Source organism: Narcine bancroftii, chromosome 4 (genome assembly GCF_036971445.1).
Source record: "Narcine bancroftii isolate sNarBan1 chromosome 4, sNarBan1.hap1, whole genome shotgun sequence".
Taxonomy (NCBI): Eukaryota; Metazoa; Chordata; class Chondrichthyes; order Torpediniformes; family Narcinidae; genus Narcine; species Narcine bancroftii.
The window spans coordinates 83,623,354-83,646,863 of NC_091472.1; the positions used below are offsets into that span (position 1 = coordinate 83,623,354).

The following is a 23,510-nucleotide window of genomic DNA, read 5'->3' on the forward strand; positions in this document are numbered from 1 at the left end:
CAACACGCATTAATGAGAATTTTAAGGATTTGATATTCACCGAGTGATAAGTACAACTTTGTGTCACCAGTGGTATCCTAGAGAGCTTCAGCACTTCAAGGTAATGTCAGCCTGGACTGGAAACAGTCATTCACGTGAGCCAGAATTAAAAAACCTTAAACTTGTATTTGATGGGATAGCTCGAGATACCCCAAGTTTGCAGATGACACAACAGTAGTTGGGCCTCATCGTCAACATCATGAATCACACTACAGAAAAAACTTGTGATATTGTTTGAGAGTAACAACCTGAGTCTCAACGTGGACAAGATGAAGAAGATAATCGTGGTCTTCAGGAGGACCAGAAAAATCTACCCTCCACTACACATTAATAACTCGTTAGTGGAGAGAGTAGAGAGCACCAAGTTCCTCGGAATCCTCTGAACAAGTGACCTATTGTGAACACACAACATATCCTCAGTTGTCAGGAAGATGGAGAGACTTCACGTGATGCCATAGGGTTGGGATGTAAATTAATGAAAAAGTACTAAATATGTTTTAAAGTAATTGAATTTTTTGAAGTATACTTAAACACTGAAATAATACTTTCAAAATGCTTCTGAAGAAAGAAAAAACCACCTCAGCCTTACCTGGAGCCCCACGTGAAGAGAAGACCTCAAGGAGATCTGAGGCCTATATTGAGTTTGAAGCAGGGAACTAGCATTTGAGCTGTTCCCTTGGTGTCTGAAGCTGAGGAGGGATCATCTACCAACGTCGCTCTCCAGCAGTAGCGGAGAGATGGCGTCGGGGAAGAACTCAGAAGTGCACTGTGCATACGCAAAAAGTCCAGGCCTTCAGCAACAGTGTCGGAAGAAGGGGTCGGGCTCACAAAGGCCTAGCAGCGAAGAAGGAAGAACAGCAACATGAAGAGGAGGTATTGAAAGTTAAGATTTTTAAAAGTAAACGTAGAGGATGTAACCAATATTGAACTATTAAGAGAACTTCAAGGAATGAAAGGAGAAATAAACAGAGTCTTGGATTCAGTGAAGAAAATGAAGAGAAAATTAGATAAACTGGATGGAAAAATAAAGAAGATGCAGGAAGAAATGCACCATGTTGATGATAGAGTGACAAGAGTAGAAGACACTACTACAGTTTTGACTTTGGAAAATCAAAAGCTTCAACAGAAAGTAGATATACTGGAAATTTTTAGCAGAAGAAATAATATTAAAATAGTGGGTCTTAAAGAAGGAGTGGAGGACAAGACCCAATTGGCTTTTTTTTAAATAAAGTGGATTCCTGAAGTCTTGGGAACACAGAATTTTCAGGAACCTATTGAGAATGAAAGAGCTCATAGAGCTCTTAGTGGAAAATCACCTCAAAATCAGAACCCATGTTCTGTGCTAATACTTTCAAAATGCCTCTGAAGAAAGAAAAAACCACCTCAGCCTTACCTGGCTGATAGAGAGAAGATCTTGACCCTTGCAGGAGATGGGGGTAAAGCAAAGAAATGGCCGCTTGAGTATGAAGGGGGCAGAATTTTGTTCTACCCTGATATAAGCATAGATCTATTAAAGAGAAGAGGAGAATTTAATCCAATTAAGAAGGCTCTTTAGGGAAAAGGATATCAATTTGTGCTGCATCATCCTGCAACCTTAAAGATTTTCCTGCCTGCAGGTCAAAATTAATTATTTTCAAGTTTTGTGCAAGCATAAGAACTTGTGTAAGAGCTTCCAAGAGCGCAGATTGAATGAAGAATTAGAAACCCAGTTGTTGCTATTGTGTCCTAGATGGACTAAATGTTTTAAACAGCTCTGTAGGACTGAATAATTCAGAATAATGATTATTCTCTCTTCACTGATCTTCGAAATTTTTTTATTTATGAATTAAATGACTGAAGATCAAATTATAAATATACAGAGGGGTTGGGAGATGAGTTTCTAACCTGCTCCTAAATCATGTGACCTTGGTTGCACCCTGTAAAATAGAAGGAGGTAGTGTTGTGTATCATTTAAACAACATTTTATGGGGGGGGGTGTATTTTGTTTATAAATAGTTACAAATGTTGCAATATATATTCTTTAATTGTATATCAGTTTTCTTTTCTTTACTTGGTGGCTGGAGGAAGTACACCCCAGGGACTATGATGATTGTAATGTTTGATAAAGAGAAATCAGTCTATAGATGGAGACTGAATCCATTATTACTTAAAAAAATGGATTTTTTTGTGATTCTAACTTGAACACTGAGAAAGATAAGTTTGTAATATGGTATGCTTTGAAAGTGTATTTGAAAGGGCAATTATAAGTTTTACTTCAAAATTCAAAAAGAAGCATATAAAAGAAATGGATCAATTAGAAAAAGAAATAATATTTTTGGAAAAAGATCTTCAAAGAAGAGTTTCTAAAGATAAACGTGGACAATTAATTAACAAATAAAAATTTAGTATAATATATTACAAATCTACAGAACAGAGGCATCGATTACAAGAACTAAACGTAGTATGGTGAATGATCACATAGAGTACTTGCAAGGCAACTAAAAGTGGAGCAGGTTTCAAGAACAAATAATATAACTAAGAATAACTCCAATGTTATTAGTTATAAACCTCAAGAAATAAATGAATCTTTTAAGAGATTTTATTCTAAACTATATAGGACAGCATCTTTAAAGAATGATAAAAAAAAAGATATTTATCTCAGATAAGCTTACCAAGATTGAGGATGCAAGAACAGACAGAATTGAGTGTCCATCTTGTACAGGTTGAGGTGACAGAGGCAATAAGTTCATTACAAAGTAATAAATCTCCAGGAGAAGATGGTTTTCTGCCTGAATTTTGTAAAGAATTAAAAATTTATTAATTCCTATTTTTATAGAAATGTTAGATCAGGCATCAATAACTCATACTTTCCTAGAATCATTTTCAACAGCAATAATTACTCTGATATCAAAAAAATACCCATTAAAGCCTTCATCTTATAGACCTATTTCATTATTGAATGCAGATTATAAGATTGTTGCCAAAACATTAGCAAATAAAAAATTACCTAAATTAATATAAAGGCTTTGTAAAAAAGAGACAAATGGCTGATAATATGGTTGGAGACTTAAGTGTTGCAGTGGCTCTATATGTGGAAAAAGCTTTTGATAGATTGGAGTGGGACTTTTCCTTTAAGATGCTGGAAAAGTTTGGATTTGGACAGACTTTTATAAACTGGTTTAAGGCATTATATAATATTCCTAGAGCTAACATAGTGACTAATGGACAAATATGTGCTCCATTTCAATTGACAAGATCTAGTAGACAAGCATGTCCCCTATCTCCAGTTTTGTTTATATTAGTTATAGAGCCACTTGCAGAGGCAATTAGGAATTATTTAGAAATTAAGGGATTTAGGGTCAAGAAGAGCATAAAATTAGTTCATTTGCAGATGATGTTTTAACATATTTGTCAGAGCCAGAGACTTCCTTGCAAAAATTACATTTTAAATTGGAAGAATATGGAAAGATTTCTGGTTATAAAATAAATTGGGATAAAAGTGAAATTATGCCCTTTACAGAAGGAGATTATAGCCAATATCAAAGAGACACTCAATTGAAATGGCCAAAAAATGGGATTAAATAGTTAGGGATTCGTACAGATAATAATTTAAAGAATTTATCTAAACTGAATTATTTACCATTACTTAAAAAGGTTGAAGAATATTTGAAAAAAATGGAAGATTTTACCTATAACATTATCTATACCCTTAACATTAGTAGGAAGGGTTAATTGTGTTAAGGTGAATATATACCCAAGAATATAATATATATTTCAAACTTCACCTATATTACTACCTTAAATTTTTTTTTCAGGAATTAAATAAATAAGGACATTTTTTTGGAAAGGTACAATGTTAAGTGTCTCTCCAGAAAGGTTAACGTGGAAATATGAATTGGGAGGCCTATGGCTTCCTAATTTTAAGAATTATTATTAAGTGTCCCAAATGAGATTTCTTATTTCTTTCTTTGAAGGAGAAGAAAAGCTGGCATGGTTTAAAATAGAATTGGATAAATAGGAGAGAGATTAGCAGAGGAATTCATTTGTAGATGGGATTTAAAATTAATAGCTGGTGTTAAAGAAACACTATTGTTGAAGTATTTGATTAATATTTGCAATAAGATAAATGATGAAATTGGAAAAAGACTTATGAACAAGGCCAATTGATGTCGTTTGAACAATTAAGGAATAAATATGGAATAACTCATTCTCTTCTGTTATTTTCCATTGAAAGGATATTTAAGGGAAAAGGTAGGTCTAGCTAAGCCATTACCAACTTGTAGTGAGGTGGAAATTCTCATTAGGAGGGGAAATATTAAGAAATTTACTTCGGGAACTCATAAACATGGAGTTCATAAGTCTAGTCACAGGTGAGAGTTGGAATTGAGGAGCAAAGGTGGTCATTTCTCTGTCATGACTGTACAACAAATAGTATTAATGTAAGATATGGATTAGTTGATTATAATTTTTACATCAGTTATACCTTACATAACAAAAATTGAATAGAGTCAAGTTAGGTGTTTTAGGTGTGGTGAGGAGATGGGAATTTTCTTGTACTCAGCTTGCTCATGTCCCAAGGAAAGACCTTTGTGGGTGGACTTAGGGAATTTTTTTTACAACAGGTTACAGGCATTGTATTTCCACAAAACCCAGATTTATTTTTATTTGGAAATATAGAAGGAACAAGACCTAAGTTAAAAGTAGCAATATACCATTTGAAATTTGTTAAAATTTCATTAGTGGTGGCAATGTATTGTAGTTACTTGGAAATCAGAGTCACACTTGGGTATGGGAAGATGAAATACAGAAATTCAAAGTTGTATTCCCTTGGAGAAAATTACATATAATCTGAGAAATAAATACAGTATATTTTTTATAAATGTGGTGCCCATATATGCAAATTTTAGGTATAAATATGTAGGAGTGTTCTTCCTGCTCCTTGAGACCTGTGTCAATCTTCGCTAAATTAATTATATAGAAACTCTGGTGGAATCTTGTGTGATGGATAGCGATCCTCTGTGCAATCCTTGAAGTTATTTTTCTTTTATATATTATTAAATATTGCTTTTCTAATATATATAAATTTCTTTGGGGATGGGGGTTTAGGGGGGGTGGGAAGGAATTACAACCATCATGCAATAATTGCAGCTTTCTTAAATTTTTATTGTAATATATTAATTGTTTATTAATTACATGTATGGAAAAAACTTTAAATAAAATATTTTAAAAAGTTTTCAGGAAAGTCAAGTCACCCTTATTTATTGTTCATACCATTTCTCCAGGACCAAGGAGCATATTTACATAAATATAAGAATAGAAGTTAATCACCTTAAAATAGTAAGACGCTTACAGCAAAGATCTGCTGACTTCACTATCCTCTACAGGCTCTTGTGGTCTAAGGTGGTACAGCTTCCAAACCAGGTGGTGGTGTAGTTGCACAGGATGCTCTTAATACATCCTCTGTAGAATGTAGTGAGGATGGAGGGTGGGAGATGAATTCGCCTTAGCTTTCACAAAAGTAGAGGCACTCTGGGCTTTCTTGGCTATGGAGCTCGTGTTAAGGGCCCAGGTGAGATTCTCCGTCAAGTACACTCCAAGGAACTTGATACTCTTGACAATCTCAGTGGTGGAGCTGTCAATGGTCAGCAGAGCGTGGTCTGCCCAGGCCCTCTTGAAGTCAACAACCATCACTTTTGTTTTATTAACATTCAATTACAGGTTGTTGGCTCTGCACAGGTGCAACAGTGACTGTACTTCCTGAGAAGACTGAAGCGGGCAAGGCTACCGACCACTATCATGTCAACCTTCTACAGGAACTCTATCAAGAGCAGCCTGGCTGGTTGCGTCACAGTGTTGTATAGTTGCTGTAGAAAATTGGATTGGAGGTCAATCCACAGGACCATAAGAATGGAAGAATGGATCACTGGGGTAGTTGTCCACCCAATCGATGCAATCTACTGGGATCTTTGTCTGAAGAGGGTGCACAAAATCATTGAGGACACCTACCATGCCACATTCAGCATCTTTCAGCTACTCCTATCGAGAAAGAGATACAGGAGTATCAGAGTTAGCACTGCCAAGCTGAGAAACAGTTTCCCACTGGAAGTGAGGATACTGAATGACCAAAGGAACTGTTCACACTAACAATCTAAGACTCCAATATTCACTTATTTTTATATATGTATATTTGTCCTGAGTATGTATTGTTTGTCTGTGTGTTATGTCTGAAAGTTTTGCACTGAAGAAATGAGAATGCTGTTTCATCAGGATATAAACTTAAATTTGATTTCTGCGTACTGAGTTGAAGAATTTCCAGCTTTTACTTATTTCAAGCTGCAACCAATTTTAGTATTTTCTTCAGCATTTCAATGATTTTAATTTTTCATTAGTATTTCATGACTCCAGACAAGGCAAATTACAATTAGAGTTTATTGGCCTGTGTCATTTATTTGCCATCTATTATGGGTGTAAAAGTCCCAGCTCTTTACTGCACTTATAATAGTCAATGGAGTTTCCAGTGCCCTTTCATTGCAATTTAGGGTCCATTGTGCCCTTTCAATATTGAGACTTCTGCATAATCTGGGACATGTATGACCAAGGAAAGCAGTAGGACATTGTCTTAAGCAATTAGTTTGAAGAATCCACCTCAAGATCTGGAGTTCTTGATTTTAGCTTGAAGATGGCAAAGAAGCAGAATTTTGGGGAGGAAGATTGTGTTGCTACTTCTGGTTGGCAGATTTGGAAGGTTGATAAACTCACCATTTTTCCTCTGACTCTTGCTTGCAGCCAACCAAATTTAGAGGCTAGGGCAGCGGTTCTCAACCTTTCTCTTTCCACTCACATGCCACTTTAAGTAATCCCTATGCCATTAGAGCTCTGTGATTAGTAAGGGATTGCTTAAGATGGTATGTGAGTGGAAAGGGAAGGTTGAGAATCACTGCTCTAGACCCAATTGTTACTGAAATATTTTGCTTGAGAAAAATTGTCATTGGTCTATTTCCTTTGGAGTTATGAAAATATGCACATAACAAGTCAATAATGTACGATTACAACAGTGGTTTTCAATTTTTTTTCTTTCCACCCACATACCACCTTAAGCAATTCCTTACTAATCACAGAGTACCTATGGTATAGGGAATACCCAATGGTACAAAAACCCATTAGATTTCCAATGGACAATGAACCAGAGTCACTAACTCACTTTCTCTTCTTTTGCACTAATTATTTTTAAAAAAAATGCAATTTATAGCAATTTTTCACCTGCTGCAAAAAAAATTGTGATTTGTTCATGTCAATAAATTCTGATTCTTCTTCAAACTGTCACTCTGCTTTTTGCCTCGACTCCATTTCTGGTGTGGAAATGTGCGAGATTTTCAGGGAATTCACCTGTGCTCAATCAAACCAGTGTACAGTGTAGGGGTGGATCCCACATTAATTTCAATGTGGACTCCTGATCTGGAGATAAGGAATGAACAGCGAAGTTCAATTATGTATCTTCAATTTATTCCAATTTATAAAATATGCTTGGAATAAATGTAAATTATATTTATATTTAAAATGTACTGTATTTTGAATTGATTTTAAAGAGACATTTATAAACTCTTACAGAGCTTCTTAAAATTTAGCAGGAAGATAGTTTTCACTCCCTGATTTCCCAACAAATAAAAGGTGTCAGTGAGCAAGGGCTCAATTGTATGCTGGCTCACATCTGCTTGTCAGAGAGGCCTTGCCTTGCTTTGCATGCCATTGTGGCAACAGGTGATTGGATGCTGTTAACATTACATGCTTAGAGTGTGCTTGGATCATTCTGGGAGGCAGGCCAAATTGATCATGATTCAGCTCCATCTTTCATTGTTCACAGTTCTTTTGGCTTCCTGAAGTACAAAAGCCAACCTGGCTTTGCACTAAAGACAAGTGGAAATGCTTCAATTTGTTTTAGGTTGTTCTTTAAAACAAACATTAAATTGCGACTTTGATCATTGCCTTCACATTCCGTAAGGTATTTCTTTCAAGCTTCATCTCCAAGTGAAACCATTTCACCAAAGAAAAAATGTATATAAAATAGAGAAATGTAAACAAACAAAAAAAGTGTCAACAAACTGACTGCAATACAGAAAATAAATATTTAATAAATCTAGTTTTTAACCCACCAGAGCAGCACTAGTAAACCTTCCCACAAGGATATTAGTCCCCTTCCAGTTCAGATGGAAACTGTCCCATCAGAACAGGTCCCACCTTCCCTGGAAGGGAGCTCAATAATCCAGAAACTTGAAGCCCATCCTCCTACACATGTTAAGCTACATTATCCTCCTATTCTAACCTCACTAGCAAGTGGTATGGGTAGAAATCCTGAGATCCCTACCAAGGAGGTCCTGACAACCTAGTGCCTAACTCTCCAAACTCTCCTTGCAGGACCTCCTCATTCTTCCTACCCACACCACTGGTCCCTACATAGACCACAACATCCGGCTGCTCAGCCTCCCACCTGAGAATGGCATGAACTTGATCTGAGATATCTCAGACCCTGGCACCAGGGAAGCAAAATACTATCCAAGACACTCGATCTCTTCCACAGAACCTCTTATCTGTCCCCCTGACTATGGAATCCCCTATCACTTCAGCTTCTCCCTTCCCTTCTTAGCCACAGGACGAGACTCCATGCCAGAGACCTGATCACTGTGGCTTGTCCCTGGTAGGCCATCATCTCCAAAATTGTATTATTGTTATTGATGGGGATGACTGCCTGCCAGTTCCATCTCCCTCTCCCTCTCCTTACTGTCACCCATCTTCCTTCCTTCTGCCTTCTAGGTGTGATAGTATCCATGTAACTCCTGTTTCTCATCCCCTCTGCCTCCCAAATGATACACAGTTCATCCAACTCCACCTCCAATTCCGTAACTTGGCTTGTCAGAAGCTGCAGCCGAATGCACTTCTCGCAGATGAAGTCGTCAGGGATACTGCTGGCTTCCTTGAAGATGTACATTTTATAATAGGAGCATTCCCTTGCCTTGGCTGCCATTCCCACTATCTATGACTGGATGAACAAAATATATAGTATCTAAAAAAACTGCCCTTACCTGTGCCTACCAGCTGAATCCTTTTTGTTCCTCTAACAGGGTGGCCCTTTCTGACTTTAATTCCAACTATTTATCGCCTCTTACCTGTTCTCGCCGAAGCCCATGGAGCGAAAGGCTTACCACTCTACTCAGCCCACTCTGACGATGACTACCCTCTCCTTTGTCATCAGCTGTTGAACTCAATTGTCCAATTAAAACAATCTTCCCTATTAAAACAGATATTGTCACAGTTGTTGATTTGAAAGCAAAATGAGAAATGGTTGCAATTAAAAGAAATTTGATAGAAAAATCATCAAAAACTGGGCATAATGGCTGAAGTGAGTGTGATTTATTTGTACATGATATGGTGTATAAAATAAATTTAGCATATAACTTTGAATTTAGTCAAAAATTCTGCAACAGGAATTACTGAAGCTGTTATTCAGAATTCACAAAATGAAGAAGTATATTTCCTTTTCCCAGTCTTGTGAGTTGCACCCAAATCAAACATGAATTTCCCCGGAAATTTCACAGAGTTGAGCTGCAAATTAAATGCCAGCTATCCAGCTTGAAAATGAAAGAAGTGAAACCTCAGGCCAGTTGCTGACACCAAATGCGTGAGATCTTCGTGATTTAAATGCCAACCTGCAACTGAAGAGGTGTCTTCAAACTCTTTGGAAGTAGAGCAGAAACGCCAGCATATAAAATCTTAAAGGTTCACGGTCAAGGTCCAACAAGTAGCCTAAGATTCTAGAGAGCTAGGCAAGTTCTTGTGTGGCTTGCGTTCAGCATTAAAGTTGAGTGGCTTTGTTTGCATTATTAAAGCTGAGTGGCTTCGTTTGCATTATTAAAGCTGAGTGGCTTCGTTTGCTAATGCATTACCTGAGGTGACAGTGCAGGTGCAAAGCAAAGGGAAATAACAATCTCAATGTGGCAGCTGTTAGCTTTCTTATTTTTTACAACCAAAAATGTATGCATCAGAGGGAAAAGAAATGTAACCTCTGGGTAGTACAACACCACCTTCTACTCGTTTACAGCTACTTTATACATGGCTGAACAAAAGACAAATTATCGCAACAAATCACAACTTAATTAGTCACCATGTAAAGGAAAATGCTTATAAAGATCCTGTGAGCAGCAGGGTTCAGTTATTTTAAAGTTCTCATTTCAAACACATCAATAAATTATTTGAAAATATGTGATTGGTTATGCCCTGGAGTTATCCTGATTTTAAGCAATCGCCTTTGTTAAGCTTGTCTAAGAGCCAATATTTAATGTGCCTTGATTAATAACTAACAGGAAAATGAGATCAAGAAATGAACAACTGTACAGGAACTGCTCAGTGAAAGGAAATTACAGCAGTTACCAACAGTTTGACAAATTGCTATGGCTTCAAATGATGAATTTTGCTTTATCTTGAAAAATAATACTTTGGAGAGGGGAGAAGTTGATAATCTTTAGCACAATAACTTGAAGGCGTGGAAAGGAGACCACCAGGTTCCATCAGGTTTTACTGTGGGCAATTCAGAGGAAAGTGGCCAAACCTGCTTAGATTTTAGGTTTGAAATGCAAGTCACATTGAACATAGATAAAGGATAGAATGTAGAACAGTACAGCGCAGGAACAGGCCCATCGGCCAATATGTCTGGGCTGAACATGATGTCAAAATCAAACTTAAATTCTACTGCTTGTAGGTAATAGATATCCCTCCATCCCCTTCATATTTATGGGTCTAGAAAGAAGCATGTAACTGTAAATGTTATTATTGCATCTCCTTCTACCATTAATCTTGGCAAACTGTTCCAAGCACCTGCCTAACTCTCTGTGTAAAATATCTGCCCCATAAATGTCCCTTAAACTTCCACCTGGACATCTTAGACACATACTCTCTAGCATGTGATGCTTTTACCCTTGGGAAAATATTCTGACTGTCCACCCTGTCAATGGCTCTCACGATTTTATACACCTCTCTCAGATCTCCCCTCAGCCTCCTACTTGCAGAGAAACCTATCAAATGTCCATTCTCTTCACGTCTTATCCTCTCCAAACAAGCAACATCCTGATTAGCATTTTTGTGCCCTTTCTAAAGCCTCCACATCCTTTCTGAAATGGGGTGACCAAAATTGCACACAGTAGCCCAAATGCAGCCTGAACAAAGCTTAGAATAGCTGCAACATTACCTCCTTAGTTTTATACTCAATGCTCTACCTAATCCCACATTGATGCATTTGCTAATGGCAGCACTGCTGAAACGAAATAAGTCCATCCACACACACACACACACACACACACACACACACACACACACACACACACACACACACACACACACACACACACACACACACACACGCACACACACACACACACACACACGGTCCAGTAACTGACTTTATTTGAATTTTACGTGCTGCTTTCAGGGTATGAGCCACTTCCTGTTAGGAACACATTGGTCTGTGGGAGTGATGTCAGTGCATTGCAGAGTCACTGCATGCTCAGTGCTACACAACCAGGAAGTGGCGACATTACCTAGGCAACAAACATTGCCAAATGAAAGCTTCTCCTGAGAAGGGAAGGGGGCGCATGCCATTTTGTGCCAACCGACTGGGGCAGCGATTTGGCCCTTCTAACTGTGCGATTGCTCAGCCCACTACACCATGCCTCCTTTACCACAAGTAGATTTATTTGTGTGGCCTCTTTCAATAAGCAATAGACTTGGACCTAACACCCCTCCTCCAATTCCTTTATACATCAATGCCTTTAGAGCCCCACCATAACTGTTGACATTCTCCTTAAATTTGACCTCCCAAAGTCCAACATCTCAGAGTTCTTTACATTAAACTCCATCTGCCATTTCTCTGTCCATATCTGTAACTGATATATACTATATCCTATTGAATTCTTTGATAACCCTCTACACCAGTGGTTCTCAACCTTTCTCATGTACTACTAAGTAATTCCTATGGCATCACTGCTCTGTAATTAGTAAGGGATTACTTAAGATGGTATGTGAGTGGGAAGGCAAGGTTGAGAATTACTGCTCTAGACCCAAATGTTACTGAAATATTTTGCTTGAGAAAAATTGTTACTGGCCTTTAGAGTTATGAAACTGCACTTAATGAGTCAATTGGGTTCGATTAAAACAGCGTTTTTCCAAAATTTCTTTCCACCCAAATTAGAGGATCAGCATTTTGTATTCTATCTTGGCAGTCTCCAACCAGACATCATCAATGTCGATGTCCAATTTCTAGTAACCTCCAATCGTGTTTTCTCAATTCACCCTCTTGATTTTCCCTGGTGCCATACCTTCTTCCCTTCTCTCCCTCTCCTATTCCTCATCTATACTTTCCTTTCTCCAGCTCCCTGCTCCCTCATTTCATTCCTTCTATCAGAATATCTTCCCCATCCCACCTGTATTAACATATGACCTGCCAACCCGTACTCCTCTCCCTGCCGCCTACCCTTTTATTTTGGCACATACAGTTTTCTGGCTATTCCTCATGAAGGATTTCGGGCCAATCTTTCAACTATCTGTTGCTCTCCATGGATGTGGCCTTACCCCACTGAGTTCCTCCAGAACTTTGTGATCCTCCAGTTTTCCAGCATCAGTATTTTCTCTTATTCACCTCTCATCTTTTCCAATCGTTTCTCTACCATTGATGTACTGGCCTGTATGTGTCCGACTAGTGCTATTGGTTGGTAAGGTGCAGGCCAGCATGACTCGTTTCTCCAACTCAGCCAAAAATTTAATTCACCCAGCTAATCTCTGCAACCTGACTCTTGGTAAATTTTAAATTCTTACCTGTTTTCAATTGCTCCTTCCACAAGCCTACCAACCTCTACTATCTACAACCTTCAAGATTTCTGTAATCTGACTTCATAATGACCCCAAAAGTCATCATGTTACCACTTGTGGACATGTCATGCATTGAACTGCCAATCCTCTTAACTCCAGAAATGCCACCCAAAACCTCTCAGACTATTCTACCCATTTGACAAAGCCTTTCTCATGTCCCTCTTCTCTTCCCACAAGGTTTGTTCTCAAATGTCATGCTCAAGCTTTTAGAATGTGCCTTTGATAATATTTGACTTGATTAAAGGGATCTATAAGTCCAAGTTGTTATTGTTTACAAGGTCATTCCTGGCAATCTAAACACATCCAAGTTGATAATTTCCATATGGAATCTAGAAGCAGGCAGCACCAGCACAGATTAAACTGCAACACGATCAATCTACCAAGAAGAAGTTAACGGTGTCAAATTTAAGCTGCTGAGGTCCACAGTACACAATTTGATGTTGTGCAGAGGCACACATCTCCCAATAGTGAAAGTGGATAATTGCCAAGTATATACCCCAGCAGAAAATACAAAGCATTTTTCAGCAATCACGCACAGGATGTTCTGTAATTTTAATCTGCAATCAACAATGCATAATGTGGTACTTTAAAAATAAACTTGCATTTCATTTTTTTAACACATTGTTAATCAAAATTATTACAAAGCAGCACAATAAAGCATCACACATTATAAAAACATTCACTTAATTCTAATTACAGTAAAAACTCTCAGTAAAATGCACAACTGGAAACTCCTATTTATCAAAAAAAAAATCCTTTGCAATCTTGATGAATACTTTTCCATTTTATTTAGGCACTTACAAAAACCTACTGGGAATGCAACTATGCAAAATATGGTCAACAAAAATATCTTTGACTCTGAGACATAAATTAAGAAATTCGCTCATATCTCTTTATTGTTTAAAAAGGCAAAACACATTATCAAGCAAAACAGCAAGAACAGGACAGCACTGAAAGCAACTAATTACAAGACACCAGTACAGGCAGAGTGTGCAAAATCAGAGAGACGGCCTCAAAGGTGTTCATACCACCATCTGACAAAAATAAAAAGACATTGATTGATAGAAGAAAGGTTATTTGAATAGGATTGTGTAGGAAATTAATAAGCTCACTTTATTTTTTTTTGCTAACGTCTACTAATTGTGCTATAGCTTCTTAGCATCAGGTCCAATGGGACTGAAACAACATCAGCTCAATATTAGATCTACATGTTGGAAAAAGGCAATTATCAACATAGTGAATTGCAAGTAAATGACCTATGGGGAAAATAAATATCATTCATTTGTTAAGGTCCACGATAAATACTACAGGCTTGAAATCCGATTTAATTTTAGTTGTTATCATCACAGGCTTAGCCTATTGTAACTGGGGGGTAAGGTAGAGTTATAAAATATGTAAATATTTAAATAGTTTTACAAAATTACACACATATTTCTGGACTAGATCATCATAACACAGCCAGTGAGTGTTTTTTTCTAGCAGCATAATTTCCCAGGTTGTGATAAGGAGATCTGTTCTGCATAAATCACTTTATAATTTTTAATTCTGTGTCAGAATGCTTGCATTTTTAAATAGAATTTAATTGAAATGTTGTCATTTATTCAGCCTGAAACTCTGGACAAACTGTACAGTCCCTCAGTCCAGGCAAACCAAATTAAACTTCAACTAGTTCTCATTTTGTGTATACATCTTGGTTTCCCTGGTATTAATGAGTACTTGTGTGTTTTACAGACAAGTTATGGGGGCCTTGTTTTATAATGGACGTTTCACATTAAAATTCAGTACAGTGTTGAAGAATCAAAACTTTCAAACAAACTATTTTGTTGGGGAGGTCATTAGCAAATTAAAATTTGTTTTCCAAAAATAGGCGAGACATAGAGAAGATTTTGGACATTGGAAAGAAGATCATGAGATCGCTATGCAGAGGTGCTGGGCAAGGATGGTGGGACGGTGCTGGGCAACAGATGGTGGGATGGTGCTGGGCAATGGATGATGAAAAATGAATGAGAACAAGTCATCTTAAGTATATTTACCTGATGTAGAAAAGTGATAAACTTGTTTACCCATCTCTTCCTAAAAGTTGAAGACTCTTTTCAAGTAAGAGTTCAGTGTGAAAAATGGACATCTCCAGAAGAGGCCTCGAACCAGATCTTGGCCTTTAATTTACTTTCTTCATACATAAAGTCGAGTGAGGCACAATTCTGAATTTAAGGACATTTGGCTACATAAAATTCCTGCCAAAATTATTTTGAAAATTATGATCTTAGAAGACAATTTTAACTCTTCTATACCTACCCCTCATTCTAAAACCCAGGAGTGCAGTGCCGCCAGAGTGAACTCCAGCATCTCTTAAAAAAAAAGGCAAAATAAACTAGCAGGGAATTTTAACTAGTGGGGATTCAACAGCGGCCACATATTAAATATAGGCAGAGTTGGTGTTATGTCCCTATCCTCCCCCTGCTGAGTGCTATTCTAGACATACAAGGAACCTGATTCTTCTACAGCTGGTATACTCATCCTCCTTCCTCATCCTACCATTCGCTCTTAATTATATAATGCCAAATGCAACATGGTGACCACCAAGGCCCGGTCTCGCAAGACCTCCTTGTTGCTGTTTATTTTGACGCATTGGCCACCCCGCCATTGTTTCTGGAGAGCTCCGGACCCTAAATAATTAGCACTGCACATCTGCTAGAACCTAATAATTACTGTTTAGCTTTGCATGCCTGCTCTGTCATTCAACAAGATCAGTGTCATTATACCCCTTGATTCTCTTCCTATTTGTGAAAACAACAATGTCTTGGCCATACTTGGTGACTGGCTGCCACAATCTTCCTAGTACAAAATTCCAACGACCTACCACTCTTTGGTGAAGAAATTTCTTCTTCATCCTGTTTTAAAGGGCCAATATCTTATTTTGTGATAGCGAATACTGATTTCAGACACCTCAAATGGGAGAAACCACACTGGCATCACTATGGGGGAGAGAGGGGTGTGGACCACACCGAGTGACACCATCAGAGGGGGTGACACCAAAATGACTGTCTATAACCTTTTTGTGCAGTGTTTCAGCAGAAATGTAGTTTTTAATATAAAAATATCCTTGTAGTTAGTTATAAAAACAAAAACAACAAAAAGCTTACATGTATCAATATACCTACAAAGCTAAAACATGATGCTAATTTACTTTTTGAATGTTCTAATGTGCTCTGCTCAGAGCTGTTATTATTACCCAATTACAATGACATTTCGTATCGCGTGGTTTTGTCTGCACACGCTACAAACACATTATTACCCAATTACAATGACGTATTGAATCGCGTGGTTTTGTCTGTCTGCTACAAACATATTATTACCCAATTACAATGACGTTTCGAATCGCGTGGTTTTGTCTGTCTGCTACAAACATATTATTACCCAATTACAATGACGTTTCGAATCATGTGGTTTTGTCTGCACACACTACAAACACATTATTACCCAATTACAATGACATTTTGAATCGCGTGGTTTTGTCTGCACACGCTACAAACACATTATTACCCAATTACAATGTCATTTCAAATCACGTGGTTTTGTCTGTCTGCTACAAACACATTATTACCCAATTACAATGACGTTTCGAATCGCGTGGTTTTGTCTGCACACGCTACAAACACATTATTACCCAATTACAATGACGTTTTGAATCGCGTGGTTTTGTCTGTCTACTACAAACACTTTATTACCCAATTACAATGACGTTTCAAATCGCGTGGTTTTGTCTGCACACGCTATAAACACATTATTACCCAATTACAATGACGTTTCGAATCGCGTGGTTTTGTCTGCACACGCTATAAACACATTATTACCCAATTACAATGATGTTTTGAATCGCGTGGTTTTGTCTGCACACGCTATAAACACATTATTACCCAATTACAATGACGTTTCGAATTGCGTGGTCTTGTCTGTCTGCTACAAACACATTATTACCCAATTACAATGACGTTTTGAACTGTGTGGTTTTGTCTGTCTGCTATAAACACATTATTACCCAATTACAATGACGTTTCGAATCGTGTGGTTTTGTCTGTCTGCAACAAACACATTATTACCCAATTACAATAATGTTTCGAATCACGTGGTTTTGTCTGTCTGCTACAAACACATTATTACCCAGTTACAATGACGTTTCGAATTGCGTGGTTTTGTCTGTCTGCTACAAACACATTACCCAATTACAATGACGTTTCGAATTGCGTGGTTTTGTCTGTCTGCTACAAACACATTACCCAATTACAATGACGTTTCGAATCGTGTGGTTTTGTCTGTCTGCTACAAACACATTATTACCCAATTACAATGACGTTTCGAATCGCATGGTTTTGTCTGTCTGCTACAAACACATTATTACCCAATTACAATGATGTTTCGAATCACGTGGTTTTGTCTGTCTGCTACAAACACATTATTACCCAGTTACAATGACGTTTCGAATTGCGTGGTTTTGTCTGTCTGCTACAAACACATTACCCAATTACAATGACGTTTCGAATCGCGTGGTTTTGTTTGTCTGCTACAAACACATTATTACCCAATTACAATGATGTTTCGAATCACGTGGTTTTGTCTGTCTGCTACAAACACATTATTACCCAGTTACAATGACGTTTCGAATCGCGTGGTTTTGTCTGTCTGCTACAAACACATTATTACCCAGTTACAATGACGTTTCGAATCGCGTGGTTTTGTCTGTCTGCTACAAACACATTATTACCCAATTACAATGACGTTTCGAATCGAATTACAATGAAGTTTCGAATCGCGTGGTTTTGTCTGTCTGCTACAAACACATTATTACCCAATTACAATGACGTTTCGAATCGCGTGGTTTTGTCTGTCTGCTACAAACACATTATTACCCAATTACAATGACGTTTCGAATCGCGTGGTTTTGTCTGTCTGCTACAAACACATTATTACCCAATTACAATGACGTTTCGAATCGCTTGGTTTTGTCTGTCTGCTACAAACACATTATTACCCAGTTACAATGACGTTTCGAATCGCGTGGTTTTGTCTGTCTGCTACAAACACATTATTACCCAATTACAATGACGTTTCGAATCGCGTGGTTTTGTCTGTCTGCTACAAACACATTATTACCCAATTACAATGACGTTTCGAATCGCGTGGTTTTGTCTGTCTGCTACAAACACATTATTACCCAATTACAATGACGTTTCGAATCGCGTGGTTTTGTCTGTCTGCTACAAACACATTATTACCCAATTACAATGACGTTTCGAATCGCGTGGTTTTGTCTGTCTGCTACAAACACATTATTACCCAATTACAATGACGTTTCGAATCGCGTGGTTTTGTCTGTCTGCTACAAACACATTATTACCCAATTACAATGACGTTTCGAATCGCGTGGTTTTGTCTGTCTGCTACAAACACATTATTAACCAATTACAATGACGTTTCGAATCGCGTGGTTTTGTCTGTCTGCTACAAACACATTATTACCCAATTACAATGACGTTTCGAATCGCGTGGTTTTGTCTGTCTGCTACAAACACATTATTACCCAATTACAATGACGTTTCGAATCGCGTGGTTTTGTCTGTCTGCTACAAACACATTATTACCCAATTACAATGACGTTTCGAATCGCGTGGTTTTGTCTGTCTGCTACAAACACATTATTACCCAATTACAATGACGTTTCGAATCGCGTGGTTTTGTCTGTCTGCTACAAACATACATTGTTGTTTTTATTGCTGCTGGTGGTTTTTTTATAGTCTCTGCTTTTAACAAATTTTCTGGTGCTTCAGCTACAATATTGTGGTTATTAGTATTTGTGAACCTATAATCAATAATCTTTTTGAGAATTACACAAGTAGTAATTAAAGGCAAAGAAGGAGAAAAATCAAAAAAAGTCTTCATGGTGGGGAGTGGGGGGGACCCCATAAATTACTGCACACCACTGGGGAAACATGAACTTGCATTTCATTTGTAAAGCCTTTCAAGAATTGAATGTGTTGCAAGCACACTTTTTACTTTTTCACACTCTTGAGTTTCCAGCCACTGTGTGCTTTAATGTTGCTCAGGTGAGGAAGACACAATCCAAGAAATTCAGGTGGTGAACCCTCACAAATGGCTCCACTATAGTAGGTAACAAAACTGACAGCATATCATTTGTCTTCCTAATTGCTGGCTGAAACTGTTTGTTGCTTTCAAAAACACGTTCCTCTGCATGCCAATTCCTTTCCATCTCTCATCACTTAAAAATTGGATGGCACAGTGGATGGTCTTGTGTCCTCATCTCCAGTGATGTGTCTGATATTGGGCGTAGCTGCCCTCTGTGTGAAGTATGTCTGCTCCCCCTTTGACGGAAAGGTGCTCCTGTTTCCTCCCACATCCTAAAGACATACTGGTTGGCAGATTCATTTACTGTCATAAATTATTCCTAGAGAAGGAAGATGGTAAGAGATCCTATGGGGCAGGAAGTTGATGGGCAAGAACTAATAGCAACTCTTTGTCTGCCTTATGGCAAGCAGAAGGAAATTTCATGTAATATTACATTTGCAGTATTTATAGGGCAATAAAGGAATCTTGAATGTGCTTAATAGGATTATTCAGAGAGTAGGCTCGCATTGATGTGTGAAAGATTTTCTACCTTTATTTTTTTTCAACAACTGGATGACAATATATTCTCTCAACTACATCTGTCCATTTGGTACTTTTTTTTGCATTCAACTTGGGAGTGTTCCACAATTAAATCTTTTTTTGGCTTGATTTGGGTAATTTATTAGAATGAATAACTGGAGTAAGATTCCCACAGGATCCAATGTTATTTTTACTGGGAGATGTTAGAGGGATTAAACCCAAATTAAAAGTGAATATGTATCACGTAAAATTTGTTCAAATTGCTTTGGCAATAACGAGAAAATGTATTGCTATATCTGAATGGATCGATGGCATGCAGAAGTTCAGAGTTGTATTCCATTTGAGAAAATTATTTACAATTTAAGAGATAAATATAATTTTTGTGTAAATATGGAGCCCATATTTACAAATTGTTGGTATTAAAATTTAAATGAATCTCGAACATTTTCTTTCTCCTCTTGGTCTCTATGAATTTATCTATCTATATCCCTATCTATATAACTATCTCTATCTATATATCTATCTCAATCTATATATCTATCTATATATATATCTATATAAGTATTATGGGAAGTTAAGTGCTCCTGTGGTGGTTTTCTTGTCCTTTTTCTTTTTCTGTTTTTTTTTAAATTTTGTAGGGGGTTGGGGGAGGGGGTGATTTAGAGGAGGTTTTCTTTCTTTGTTTTTTTTAATATATAAAATACCACATTTTTGGATTAAGTTTGAAATATTGTGATATGTTTGTTGAGTGGTTTTATATTGAATTTTTTTTTTTAAAAACTACACCTGTCCATTTACTTTGGCAGTCTATATACTTTGAAATCTCTCTGTATCTTTCTCAGAGTGCATGTTAGCATCTAAAGTTGTATCAGCTGCTAACTTGAATGTATTACAATCGATCATAGGAACATAGGAAGTAGGAACAGGAGTAGGCCAAAAATGGCCCATCGAGCCTGCTCTGCCATTCAATACGATCATGGCTGATCTAATTTATGACCTAACTCCACCTACCTGCCTTCTCCCCATTCAAAGATGTGATTGTGAATAACTAGGTCCCTGCACCAATCCATGTGGTATCCCATTCATCACAGGCTCCAACCAATAAAATTACCCATTTATTCCTACTCTCCACTTTTGATGAGTTAACTAATCCTCAAACCGTGTCATATCAGCTCCAATATCTGGCACTCTTACCCCATGTGCAACTCCTTATTGAACACCTCGTGAAAGTCAATTTACACTGTCAATTGTTTTCTCCTATCTATTCCTCCGTTACAATCTCAAAAATTTGCAATATGATTTTCTTTTCATGTATCTACATTGCCGATCTAATCCTATCAGTTTTCCAAATAACCTTTTTTTTCCTCAGTACTTTTGGTACTGTCAGGGTAACTACGTTCTCTTAGCCTCCTTAAATGGTTTGGATAATATTCACTACTTCCTTTATTTCAGAACCATAATGGAATTTTGGAAAATACAGCCAATATCTCCACAGCCAATCCCTTCAAATCTCGAGTATGCAAATCATTTATCACCTTTCAATCCCATTAATATCTCCATTTGGTTTTGAGTAGTGCTAATTTTTTTTGAGAATTTTAATTTTTCCAGACCTGCAACTCCACTATTTCATAGAGGTTTTGTAGTCTTCTTTCATGAAGAAAGACTTCCTATTTGTTTAATTTTGCTGTTCTCCAATAATATCTCTCATAGCTCAGTCTGCAAGAGACTCGTATTAACTTTCACTAACCTTTTCCTTTTTATCCAGCTTTGACAAACTGATTTAATATTTTTTTGCCGGCCTACCTGCTTTCATTCCCTATCAATGCTTTTATCCTCCATTGCAAAGTTCTGTCATTCACTTTTTCTTTTGATTTAGTATCACATATAATTATTCTATGGCTGTATTAGAGTTGCTATTTTTATTTTTATCTCATCATATTAAAACATAACATGAGAAATAGAAGTAGGCATAGACCAATCAGCTCCTTTTATTTTAGCTCATCTTCCCATATTATTGGATTCATTGAAAATCTATCAGTCTGTCTTGAATAATGATTCACTCTACTTATTGAAGAAATTGCTTCTAATCTCTATCCTGAATAGCTGACCTCTTATTCTGTAACACCCCTCCCAGGGGGAACATCACTCTGAATGATCACTATGAAGCAGCTTAAGAATTTTGTATGTTTCAATAAGGTTGCCTTTCATTCTCTGTACTCAAGAGAATACAGAACTTGCCTGCTTCATCTCTTTAGAAAACTTGTGAACTATGCGTTAATTCTAGAGTTTAGAAGTTGCCATTGTTTATATTTTTTTCATGCAATATCTCAATCTACCACAGCAAAAGCAGGCTTTGTGTTTTTATGGTTTGCATTGTTTAGGTTAAAGATGCTGGTTTCAGATTATCTAAGTCACTTTCAATCCTTATAGAGAATTCTATCATATTGTGACCCCTCAAGGCCTTTCACTGCCAGATCATCAATTAACTTTTTCAGATTGACAATGCAAGATCTAAAATAACCTCTTCTCTTGTTGCCCCCTCAACATACTGAATTAGGATTTTTTTTATATGCACTCGATGAATTTATCCAATGTGAGTTTATTGATATATGCATAGGTACAATGTAAAGATGCATCAAAGTTCTTACTTGTTACAGCCAAACAGATAAGAAACACCAACTACAAAAGTAAAAATTAGACAGAAAAAAAATCAAACCAATTGCCACATTGGGGATGAAAGAAATGTGCAAGAAAACTAAAGTAAATTTTCAGTGGTGCAGACAGATCTTTTGGTTACAGTTTGAGTAACTTTGGGAGGTTCAAAGCCTTGCTACCTGTTAGATAAAAATTGTTCTTGAACCTGGAGATGCTGGATGTCATGCTTTTGTACCCCTTTCCTGGAGGGAGCAGTGAAAAGAGATTCATCTTCCAGATTACTATCTTAATTTACTTTGTCACCTGATGTCCTCCATGTTTATTACATTAACCATGTCAATATGTCCCTGTAATTTTTTCCACTTTACTGGATCCTACATGAATGTAATTGATTCAGGCTCAGTGGGCTCATTTCTCAATGCCACATTGGTACACAGTCAGAATGGAGTGCCAGTCATCTGTGAGGATGTTTGGAACATCCACATTACACCTTTCTATAGAAGAATAAGGTTCCGTGAATCAGATTCCAATCACAGTTCAGTAGATAACAATGGTTAAGAAGGAAAACTGGATTGTGAACAGGCATTTAGGCTCCTTTTGTGGCTGGCAAGATATAAGGAGTGGTGTATCATGAGAAATGAAACAATAGCTCAAATTTTTTCCATGCATATTACTATTTATATCAATGATGTAAATGAAGGCACCAAATTAATAGTTGCTACATTTGGAGACAGGTAAGATGTGAAGAGGTCAAAAGGAGATTATGAAGGGATATAGAAAGCTTCTGTTTGTGGGCAGATCTGGCAAGTGGAGCATAATGTGAGAAAATGTGAAGTTGTCCATTTTGTTAGAAATGTATTATTTAAATGACAATAGATTGCAAAATTCTGATATGCAGGATTTGGTTATCTGAGTGTAAGAATTGGAAAAGGCTAGAAGCAAGCAATTAAGAAAGTTATTAGAATATTAGCAATTATTGCTTGGGGAATTAAATTCAAACTAATAAGTTCATGTTTCAGTTATATCAAAACGATGACATCACATCTAAACTATGTGCACAATTCTGGACTCCTTATTTAAGAAAAAAAGTTAATGCCCTGGAAGTTGTTCAGAAATACTTACAGAAATTCAGACAAATACCTGAAACAGGCTAGTTATCCTAAGAGGACAGGTTGAATTGGCTGATTTTGTATCTACTATCATGATGTGAAAGAAACATACAACACTTGGGGGGCGGAGCGGGTGTGTAGATCATGTCACCACAG

The 23,510-nt window shown here is 37.2% G+C and overlaps 1 protein-coding gene and 1 long non-coding RNA gene across 5 annotated transcripts in view; one reads left to right on the forward strand and one right to left on the reverse strand.

The window, feature by feature from the left end:
* macrod2 (mono-ADP ribosylhydrolase 2) overlaps window positions 1–23,510 on the reverse strand; it is a 1,543,249-nt gene that overhangs the window by 351,480 nt on the left and 1,168,259 nt on the right. For 3 of the 4 annotated variants that reach the window (XM_069931823.1, XM_069931822.1, XM_069931824.1), the window contains exon 10: window positions 2,691–2,807. The exons of the other annotated variant lie outside the window; for it this stretch is intronic. In XM_069931823.1, coding sequence (XP_069787924.1) covers window positions 2,691–2,807 — 117 coding nt within the window. The remainder of the gene's footprint in view (window positions 1–2,690; window positions 2,808–23,510) is intronic. 4 annotated transcript variants of the gene reach the window in all.
* Window positions 1–23,510, forward strand: part of LOC138760770 (uncharacterized) — a 72,684-nt gene that overhangs the window by 14,600 nt on the left and 34,574 nt on the right. The window lies entirely within an intron of this gene.